This window comes from Metopolophium dirhodum, chromosome 2 (genome assembly GCF_019925205.1).
Source record: "Metopolophium dirhodum isolate CAU chromosome 2, ASM1992520v1, whole genome shotgun sequence".
NCBI lineage: Eukaryota > Metazoa > Arthropoda > Insecta > Hemiptera > Aphididae > Metopolophium > Metopolophium dirhodum.
In genome coordinates this window covers 38228098-38239190 of record NC_083561.1, presented here as the reverse complement: position 1 = coordinate 38239190, position 11093 = coordinate 38228098, and the positions used below count along the sequence as shown (strand labels likewise).

General features: G+C 28.9%; 2 protein-coding genes across 2 annotated transcripts; one reads left to right on the top strand and one right to left on the bottom strand.

Moving 5' to 3' along the window:
• Window positions 1-719: 719 nt before the first annotated feature.
• Window positions 720-2186, bottom strand: LOC132938504 (uncharacterized). Its single transcript, XM_061005374.1, has 3 exons — window positions 2037-2186; window positions 1769-1911; window positions 720-942 (listed from the first exon to the last, which is right to left on the bottom strand). The coding sequence occupies exons 1-3, from the start codon at window positions 2184-2186 to the stop codon at window positions 720-722; spliced, it is 516 nt and encodes a 171-aa protein (XP_060861357.1).
• A 4343-nt stretch (window positions 2187-6529) lies between these two features.
• LOC132939789 (ATPase ASNA1 homolog) lies at window positions 6530-10825 on the top strand. Its single transcript, XM_061007163.1, has 6 exons — window positions 6530-6963; window positions 7075-7222; window positions 7305-7450; window positions 9830-10085; window positions 10147-10350; window positions 10418-10825. Exons 1-6 carry the CDS (start codon window positions 6839-6841, stop codon window positions 10550-10552), a joined length of 1014 nt encoding a protein of 337 aa, XP_060863146.1. The 5' UTR covers window positions 6530-6838; the 3' UTR covers window positions 10553-10825.
• The last annotated feature ends 268 nt before the right edge of the window (window positions 10826-11093 follow it).

Here is an 11093-nt window from a genome sequence, read left to right as displayed (position 1 = left end):
TGACAATGTCCGTAAACAGTTCAAAAAAAGTCAAATTATTTTCAAAATTGTATTGTGTATAGAAAATGCAAATATAAACAACCAGTGAAAATTTCATGCATCTACGGTCATTTGTTTTAGAGTTACACCAATAACCAAAATCGATTTTGTTAAAAATCGATTTTGCGTAAAAATTCCCGTTTTTCCTTAATTTTTCTTTTGTTTTTCACATCACTTTTGAAAACTACTGGGAAATTAAAATTTTGACCTCCCCAATGCACCAACGATATTCACTTTCCCATCGAACAAGATACTGAAGTCGAAAATCGAAGCATTATTTCGACTACTTATCGTGTACACAGACACAAAAATAAAAAAAAAAAAAAAAAAAAAATAAAAAAAAAATAAAAAAAAAAACACACATCATTGTAAAATCAATACATTCATCGTTTCACTCAGAATCTAATATATTAGATGACACAGGCAAAATATCTAATGAAAATGCTTGAGACTAAAAGATGTAACTAAAGATCTTCAAGTTCAAGTTGCCAAAAAAAAAAAACATTTATTTATAGGCATAACACACTGTTTTAAATAAGTATATGTTATATTAAATAAATAACATAAAACAAACACAGAACAGAATGTAATATGTACCTACATATTATGTATTATTTTTAATACATGAATGTTTCAATTACTTATATGAGTCGTTTATTAAACATTGACGATGAATGTACTCATTTTTTCTTTTCAATTATTATATTGGAATACCTATACCATATTTTCCACGCAATTTTGAATAATAATAATGCACTGTACGCTATAATAATATTTTTTCTGGAAACTGTATTATACTTTTGTGATTGTTCAACGATTATTTTTTCATTTCGTGTTCTACTAAATCGTTTGTTTATTGCAATAAAACTACATTTTTCCCATAATCTTCCTGTAATAAAATTCCTAAAAATAAATTATGTATATTGGTTTAAGAAATAACATTTCATTAAAAATTATTGATAGTAATTTTAATTTGGGGACGGAGCGGCTGAGTGGACTAAGGCGTCGGTTGCGACGCGCACCGTCGCCGGTTCGAACCTCGGTCACTGGCGGCACTTCTCTTCGAGCCGTCACGTTGTCTGGAGAAAGAGCCTGTCATCCCCCACCCGGGCATGGCAGATACCTACGGGTACCCACTTGAAAATTCTGCCAAACACAAAAACGTGTTTCTCCAACCGTTCCTTACAGTCTCAAAAATCCTACAGTAACATCCCATAGCTAATGGCCTGTTGCCGGGCTTAAGACCAATAAAAAAAAAATTAATTAAATTTTAATTATAAAAACATATTAATAATTTAAAATTTAAAATTTAAACTTAATTTGGGACAACAATTATAAATCTAAACATAGAAAATATATATAATATAATATATTCGCATAATATTATACATTTATATCCTCTCTTAGTTATTTTTTTGAGATTTTAACATTAAATTATAATATCTCGACAATTATGTACATGAATCTGAAATAAATATAAGTTGGTAAAGCTCACACTCTTAAATTCGGAGGCCTGATTGCAGGATAAAATTTAGCGTATGTTTGATTATATTAACATTGTCGTCCGCTGAGAGCGTCAATATTAATACCAAAGGTGGAAAAGAAAATCTTTAGCTGAGATCTTTGGATAGAGAGAGATGGACAGTTTATGAGTAGGTGTTGGAAGTCACAATATTCTCCACCGCGGACTGAAAACTCAAATATATTAAACATGTTTTTAAAATTATACCTAAGTTTTATTGTTTTCTCTTTTACATCATTGTCTAAATGTTTGTTTGTATTAACAATTCTTGGAAATACAACTTCTTTTATCTTTTGGTCGTTATCATTTTTTCTAAAATTTAATATTTCATAATCAAATTGTACACCTGGCTTAAAAAATAATTTTATTCTTGATTGTAATGTAAATATTATTTTTGGAACATATTATTATACTATTTTAGTATAAATGTATAATAGATACCAATTGCATCTATGATTATTAATTATGTAGGTACCTTTGAATCCAAATAACTATTGTGTGGTACTGATTTGCCTGTTAGGTATTGCTTGTGATCAGAATATTTTTTCCAAATCTGAAAATATTTCTTTAATACGTTCTTTCTATAGTAATTAACTGCTGTTCTTACTTTTCTATCAGTTTCCATAATGTTTTCACTTCACAAAATAGGTCTTCATAATCTATTACCATAACGTCTTAGTTAGGCAATATAATTGATTTTTTTCCAATTGTTATTATAACTATAGGTAACATATATTTTTATTTTTTTTTTATTCTAGTAATATATTTATTTGTTGATTTTTAGCATAACATATTTGATATGACGATAATATGTATTAGGTACTAAGTAACGCCAATAACAAAATATAATATTTCTAAGCTATAAGTTATCAGTAAGGTGACCATACCATGTCAAAACGTGACAAAAAATTCAAAATTATCTTGTTGACAGGTATACAGAGAACAGTCGAATGTGTTGGCGCTAAACGATGATATCGTAGTCACTTTATATTATAATAATATAATTATTATGGACGTCCACCATAATATTTATTAAAAATCTGTTATTATTCTATATAATAATATAATGTTCCCTCGTTAGGTTAGTAATAATCATAATCATAGACAAAAATTTTCCCGCAGCTGAATATAATAATATGTACAGCCGTATAGGTAGTAAAAATGAATCGTCATCAAAAAATTATTTTTGATTTTTTGGCGCGCTACTTTCTAAAAACTGAAAATTTTAGTGACTCAAAGATTCAGATGAAGCGAACAAAATAGAGGACTGAAAAATTAAACTTTCTCTCTCAAAAACTAACGTCTGATATCACACAAGTGATTGTGATCCTTGCGGCATTCCCTCGTAACTGAAAATTCTGACATTTTACAAGACACCTTTTCTGAATTATTTTCTTTATGATTTAATTAATTATACAAAATTAAATAATCTATTTTAATAACTTCAAAACAATGTAATAACTAATAAATAATACTTACAACATTACAATTTACAGTATAGACACCTACGTGCTTTACTGATAATAATAAGATACGTGGTTTAATGACTAAATAAATAGTCAAGCATGGTGTTGCATTTATTAAGTATTACCTTTACCTAAGTGTTTTTATACTAATTGTAGACAAGCGTTATTTTTAAGCTCATCGAAATTATAACCTGTACCTATAGGCTATAGGTAGGTAATAACATTTTAATATGAATGGATATTTTACACAATACACTTGAATACAATGTATTATAATATTGTTTTATGTTTGGCTCACTAATCAGAATTTAGAATGGAGATTCTCTGGAAAATTAGTTTTCAAATGTTGCCATTTTCGTGATTTTTATACGTATTTTGTCAATATTTGAACTTTAAATGCTTATAAAAAAAAATTGTAGTTATTGATTTTTAATATTTTTTTTAATTGTCATCGTAACAATATAGTGAGAGTCTTGTGGTGTTAAATTTTCAAGCTTTTTAAAAATATTTTGAAATGTATTTATTGTTTATAGAAAATTTGAATATAAACAACCAGTGAAAATTGCATGTATATAATGGTCATTTGTTTTTTAGAGTTACACCAAAAACCAATATCGATTTTGTCGAAAACTGATTCTGTGTAATAATTTCCGTTTTTACTTAATTTGTTTATTGGTTTTCCCGGTGCTTTTGAAAACTATTGGAATTTTTATATTTTATACTCTCAAATGCACCAACTAGGTTCATTTTCCCATCGAACAAGATACTGTTGCAGTGGCGTAATTAGGAATTTGGTTTGGAGGGGGGGGTTATATGTTTTTAGCAAACATGAATGGTCATTATCAATACTTTGATCAAAATGTTAACGGTAAAAAAAAAGTTTTTTTTTGGGGGGGGATCCATCCCCTTAATCACGCCCCTGTACTATTGAAGAAAATTGGAGCAGTTTTACTGCCCCAAACGGTGGTGATAGACACAAAAATTTAAAATTTAAAAAAAACACACATTGTAAAATCAATACATTTATCACTCCGCTCAGAATCTAAAAGTTAATCACGGCAAAGGTAATGCATTATGCAGCGGGATCTATGCAACAATCAGATTATTCTACGAAAACAATTTCATGAAATAAAAATGGTCATGCGTCATGTAATATGTAACCAAAAGTTTATGTTTTGTAAGGACCGTGGTATTCATTTGATCATTTCAGTGTCTGATTGTGTACGCGGATATGCGCGCTCAGCACTTCTGGGGATTTCCACTTTACCACTCGGCACTCTTTGGTTAAAACTCCATTTTACCGTCCGGGACATATTTTTGTGTCACGGCTGCACCGAAAGTTTGGTTTTCGATAGCGGACAGCGGTTGAAGCGTTGGAACTTGGTAGGCGACCTTTTTTCCGTCCAGCGGGCGGTAAAGTGGGAATCCCCATAGTGCCGGGCGGTAAAGTGGAAATTCCAAAAAGTGCTGGTCTGTGCGCCCGTATATTGTGCTACCTGCACAACCAGACACTGAAATCTATACCACGGTCCTTACAAGACATAAACTTTTGGTTACATCTTATTTTACTATTATAATCTCCTAGCATGACGTGTAAACCTTTTTATTTCATGAAATTGTTTTCGCAGAATAATCCGATTGTCGCATGGATCCGCGACTGAAATAGCTCACTTCCCGCCCTTGCCACACAATGTCACAATTTACTATAAAATATAAATGTTTAGGTATGTTAACATTTTCTATACATAATATAATTTTCAAAATATTTTGACTCATTTTGAGCAATTATTATTTATAAATATTTCACATTTTCGATTTTTCTTACATTGCATTTCGATAAACATTTTTTGCCCGGTCAATAAACTTGACAATTATTTGAATACAAGGTTTATACTAAGTTATTATTATAGATATTGAAAAATACTAAAGATATACAAAATACATAAGTACGATTTTTTCTTCATATCATTACAGACGTACCTATATTATTACAAGTCAAAAATTACTATGGGTATCGTTTGAATTTTGATGAGTAAACATTTTCAAAAAATTGATCCGCTAAATAATTTATAGTAGAAAACGGAGGGTCCTCATTTGAAAAATTGAAGTTTGTTTTTCCACAGGGACTCCTCAAATAGTTAAATAGTATACCTACGACAAATCTTAAGTATTTGAAAATATGGTGTTTTAGTATAGGTATTTGAAAATTCCAAAAATCAAAATTATACGCAATAGCATCATGCTTGGTGAAATACACCCCGTCAACCCCCTGATAGCCCCATATACAAATATAATGTACATAACCTCCTAGTCCCCAAGAGTCTTGACCATTATGTAATATTTATATCATAGGTATTAAACTCCACGGTGCAGACTGCAGCTGTGACTTGGACTACATATTTTTTTTCCGTTTTTAGGGTCCCGCACGGCAAAACGGGACCGTATTACTATAAGGCCGTCTGCCATCCAGGCTGTATCTCATGAACCGTGAAAGTTAGACAGATGACGACGACGACGATGTATTTCTGTTGCCGCTATAACAAAAAATACGGAAAATCCGTCAGAATGTCTTACAGATGATCGTACGGAACCCTTCGTGCGCGAGTCCCCGACTCCGCACTTGGCCGGTTTTTCGTATATCTTATGAATGATTAAATAAAGTTAAATTAAAAGTTGTGACTCATCTAACTTAAAACTCGGATATCCGGCGCCTTTCAAAAATTGAAGGTGCAGCCTATAAGCACCGTAGGCTGCCACTGTAGACACGCCTATGCCCATGACTTCAGTTGACGTGGAACGAAGTTTTTCAAGATACAAAACAACACTTGCCGGTACATATAACCGTTGTAGTTTTTATTTGAGAATATTAAACAGCATCTGAATATCCAGTTCTATAATAAAACATTAAATATACTATTGTACTTGTATAAATTTTATATCGTATAACTCGTTTGAATTTTTTAAATGTTTTAGGGCATTTTATTAAGCTTGGTAATATTAGATCATTAAATTGTAATTTTTAAACGCATTTTTCTTGTTTTTTAGAGCAATTAAATCCGCACCCTAGCTGCTATCTAGACAGCTATAGTATAATTACTAATTAGGTATATAGTTATTGTTATTACCATATTACCATAGAATTTATTACGAAATTGAAGTGAGAATCGAGTAACCCAGATCGCGGTAGTGTGTGGCGGCGGCTTGTTCGGTTCAGTGTTCATCACGGACCAAGATATAATGGACTGGAAACGACATGGCGGGCGGGTGACGGGTGACGGCCCGCAAAAGGTTCCTCTGTCATCATCAACACTCATAATTGAATGCTTTCAGCGCTACCAGTGACTTTATTTAGCGTCACATTTTCCATCTCAGCCCGTGTTTTATACAGATGGCGCTGTAAACTCTCAATTATGAATGCAACCCCCCCGCATTTGCCCCGTGACCATACTTTCGAGGCCACCGACGATCCGCTCGTTCGCAGTCCGCGGTGTTCATTGTACGGCCGCCACATATCTATTTTTGATAACATAAATCATGACGTTACTCAAATAATTATAAATGATAAGCATTAAACAATATTTCCTAGTTTCTGACTTTCCTAGTGTAACACTCTATAGTTAATTAGTTAATCGGTCTGCCTATGTAGTCAACGTTAAGCGTCAACTGCAGCGTTTTTGTTTGCTACGGTGCAATCGTACAGTACTCCGTTCATTTACATTTAATATTTTTTTGTTTTAGTCAAAATAGTAAACTCCTGTTTTATACATTGCTAATTTTTTTATTACTTTAAAATTTATTAAAATTTCTACAAATGGATAGTAATGATGTTATTGAAGAAGATCAACTTGAACCTTCTTTACAAAACGTTATCAGCCAGAGTAGTTTGAAATGGATTTTTGTTGGTGGAAAAGGAGGTGTCGGTAAAACAACTTGCAGGTAAACATTGTGTAGTACAGACGTAGAGTGCATCGTTCATCTTACTTATTGTATAAATGATTAATGCATACACCAATAAACTAGTTATCAATTTTTAAATTATAATTTCAGTTGTAGTTTAGCTATTCAATTGGCTAAAGTTCGTGAATCAGTTCTTCTATTATCAACTGATCCAGCACACAACATTTCTGATGCTTTTGGACAACGATTCACCAAGGCCCCTACTAAAGTCGAAGGTTTCAATAATTTATTTGCCATGGTAAGCATTTAAGAACTTAGGATAAATACCCTAAAAAATATATCAATGGAAAATGTATAATTTAAATGTATTGCCTATTTAGGAAGTAGATCCCGATGTTCAAAGTGAAAATTTACTTGGAAGTGAAGATGAATCTGATACAATGCGATTAGGTAAAAGTATTATACAAGACATTATTGGAGCATTTCCAGGTATTGATGAGTCGATGAGTTATGCTCAAGTGATGAAGTAAGTGTATAGGTACAAACATTTAATATTACACTAATAATAATAATTTTAAATATATACCATTTTACTTACTTTTAATTATGCTTGAGACATATTATATACCATTGCCATAATGTAAATATTTAACCAACATGATAAATAAAACACATATTAGGGGCTTAAAAGCTTTATCACTGAAACCGAACATCTGAATAGAAAATAATGTTCTATCACAATTATAAAGAACTTCTTTATAATCGCGTGTCTTATTGAATAATCGATTATTACAGCATTGGTTTCACAATTGTTTTAATTAAGAGGATGTCAGAGCACTATCTGTTTTCTCTCTCTGGCCCACCCGCAACATAGACAAAATGCATTTACGCAGAATCATTTTTTCTTTGTTTTAAAATCTTAGAGTAAAATCACCCATTACAAAAAAGATATAGAATAATATTTTTGAGGGAATGTCCTATCGATTTGTTTAAATATTGTCTCAAAACAATTTAAACATTATTTAAATATACAACATTTTTGTTTATTTTGAAAGTTGAATACAAAGTCAAATTAAATTTTTAATAATTGATATTTTGTTTGTCAAAATTCATAATAATTCCAAAAAAAAATAGTTGTTTTTTCATTTCAATAAGAAAAACATCTATTTAAATCTGATAAAACTAATACATACCTAATTAAAGTTTTAATTTTAATAGAAATAATAAAATAACAATGGCTGTGTCTTATCGTTCACTGAACAGTGGATAATGAAACTGGTTACCTATTTTTAAGTATTTTAATTATCATGAAGTAAATCTAAAATTACGAATGGTCTATGATTTTATCTTAGATAGTTTATTAAAAAATTAAAAAAGAATTATTTTTTTGGAATTCGGTATTATGAATTTTGGCATACACAATATGTTATAAAAAATTTAAGTTTTTAATTTTATAACTGAAAGCTTTCACTAATAATTAGATAAGATTGTCATAAAAAATACCAGCGTTCGAATTTCTAGTTGAAGCATGCAAATTGTATTTTGTTAATGCATAGGTAACAAAACTATTATTCTTAGAAATTCAAAATAATAATTAGCTTTAACTTGGCTAATTTTCATTAAATTATGATATTTTTTTTTTTGAACTGTTTTAAAAAATACAATCAACAAAATGGTTATCTCGGAAATTTAAAAACTTATTTGCCTAAAAAAAAAATTGAAAATTATGCTATTTAATTAAAATTTCCATATTTATTACTGTAAAAAAAACTGCATTTAAATATATTGATTGTCCACGGAGATACTAAGGGAGTGATACGGGACTTCTGGGATATACTGTATACAGGGTGATTTATTAAGTGTAAAACACTCATTATCTCATAAAGTATTAATGTTTTTGAAAATATTTTTTTACATAGTTTCAAGTTGTTAAAAAACAAAGTTTTTATTAAAAATTTATATTTTTAACATAGAGTTTTAATTTCATATTCCAAAGCAGAATATTTTTCTAAATTTTTCTAATTTTTCTAACCTATAAATCAAAGTCTCTCAAACAACTTGAAATTATGTAAAATAATGTATTTAAAAACATAAACACTTTTGGAGATAATGAGTGTTGTACGCTTAATGAATCATCCTGTATGCACTTCTATAATACATAATATATATTTATGAATTCAGTTATGATATAAATGTATTTAAAACTTATTTATTTAAATATTTAAAAATGTAAGAATACTTATATAAATTATTTATTTTAAAACCACTATCATATCTATGCTGTAAGGTGGTGTTCTTTATCGACATAAATAAAAATGCGTTATACAAGAAAACGTTACATAAACTAATCAATGACATAAAATATTAACTAAAAATTATTTTTTATTTTCTTAATAATTAAAATATTCACAAAAAAGTTTCATTATTTTAAACCACAAAGCACTAACACATTTTTTGCTTACTTAGCATATCATTCAGTTAACATGAGTGAATATGTAAATGTATACAAATCCAAGGTCTACTCATTAATTATGGTATAAGCCAGAGGTTGCCTATGGGAAATAACGAAATAATATTATTACACAATTAATTATTATGCCACATGTAATAATATAAATAGTTATATAGATCACCAGATACTTAAACATTTTTAATGTGGCTTACATGTTAGAAAAGGTTGGTCACCCCTAGTAAGCAAACAACTTATTTAAACTAAATTTTACCCATTTTTATTTTATAAAATTGATTATGATCAAAATAGGTTTTTGAATACTATATTTCAATTTGTTGCACTCAAATTAAAAATATCTTGTTTTTAATTGTATTGTATGTTTGTACTTTATAGTCATGGTATATTATCATGGGATATTATCATGACATTACATTTATATTTGTGTGGTTTCAGGTTGGTTAAGAGTATGAACTTTTCAGTTGTTGTATTTGACACTGCTCCTACTGGGCATACTTTGAGACTACTGACATTCCCTTTAATGATGGAAAAAGCTATAGGAAAAATATTGGAATTGAAAAATAGAATAGGTCCTTACCTAAATCAAATGAGTATGCTTTTTGGAGCTGGAATTAATGTAGATGATATTTCACAAAAACTTGAAGAAATGTTGGCTACCATTAAGACAGTTAATCAACAATTCAAAAATCCTGTAAGTAATCACAAAATATTTTTAAAATAATCAAAATGGATTTAAAACTATTTTGTTTTAGGATCAAACTACATTTGTTTGTGTATGCATTGCTGAATTTTTGTCATTGTATGAAACGGAAAGGCTTATCCAAGAATTAACCAAAAATGAAATTGACACCCATAATATTATTGTTAATCAATTGTACATTAACAATGGAGATTCCGATCCGAGTTGTAAAAAGTGTTCTTCCAGACGGGCTTTACAGCGCATCTATCTAGAACAAGTTAGTTTATTATATAATAATGACAGTATATTTATTAACTGTTATTTTTTTTTATATTTTGTTTTAGATAAGTGATTTGTATCTTGATTTCCATGTTACTAAGCTTCCATTGTTAGAAAAGGAAGTACGTGGTGTTACTGATATATCAGAGTTTTCTAAATATTTATTGGACCCAAATTATGCTTTTAATAAAAACAAATAGAAAACAGTGTTCTATATCTTTTTTTGTTGAGCTTAAACAACATTTTTCTTAATTTTAATGTGTACATCCAAAAACAAATATTTTATTTGTTACTGTTGTATCAATATTGTAGTTAAAATGTTTTAACTTTGTTTCAAGCTAACTTGTAATAAAAAGATAATGAATAATAATTACAGTTCATTCTAATTAATTTAATTGATTATTAAACAATAAATAATAATATGTTGTTAAATGTAAACTATTTGCAATAAAATTACACTTATTATTATACTATATCTTAAATTTATATATCCTACTCAATTATAATTATTTATTATGATTTTAGAAAACAAGCTTTATAACTAGGTTACCTACAATATATAAACCATTTTGTTATAAATTCTTTTATAACTTTACACTTTAAATTTTATTTTATTGATCATAGTGACTTTAATCTTATCTAATTAAATGCATTTTAAAGTATGTACATTACTTTGATTTTTTTCTCATAATAATTGATAAATTTATTGGTATAATGAAAAATATTTTGAAATATTGTCAA

What these genes read in the sequence shown, in the direction of transcription:
- LOC132939789 (XM_061007163.1), top strand. Translation starts at nt 6,839, where the DNA reads ATGGATAGTAATGATGTTATTGAAGAAGATCAACTTGAACCTTCTTTA. An exon ending in TCAATAATTTATTTGCCATG is followed by an intron (nt 7,223 to 7,304) that starts GTAAGCATTTAA and finishes TTGCCTATTTAG; the next exon opens with GAAGTAGATCCCGATGTTCA. An exon ending in AGTTATGCTCAAGTGATGAA is followed by an intron (nt 7,451 to 9,829) that starts GTAAGTGTATAG and finishes GTGTGGTTTCAG; the next exon opens with GTTGGTTAAGAGTATGAACT.
- LOC132938504 (XM_061005374.1), bottom strand. Translation starts at nt 2,186, where the DNA reads ATGGAAACTGATAGAAAAGTAAGAACAGCAGTTAATTACTATAGAAAG. An exon ending in ATAGTTATTTGGATTCAAAG is followed by an intron (nt 1,912 to 2,036) that starts GTACCTACATAA and finishes TTATTTTTTAAG; the next exon opens with CCAGGTGTACAATTTGATTA. An exon ending in GAGAAAACAATAAAACTTAG is followed by an intron (nt 943 to 1,768) that starts GTATAATTTTAA and finishes ATTTATTTTTAG; the next exon opens with GAATTTTATTACAGGAAGAT.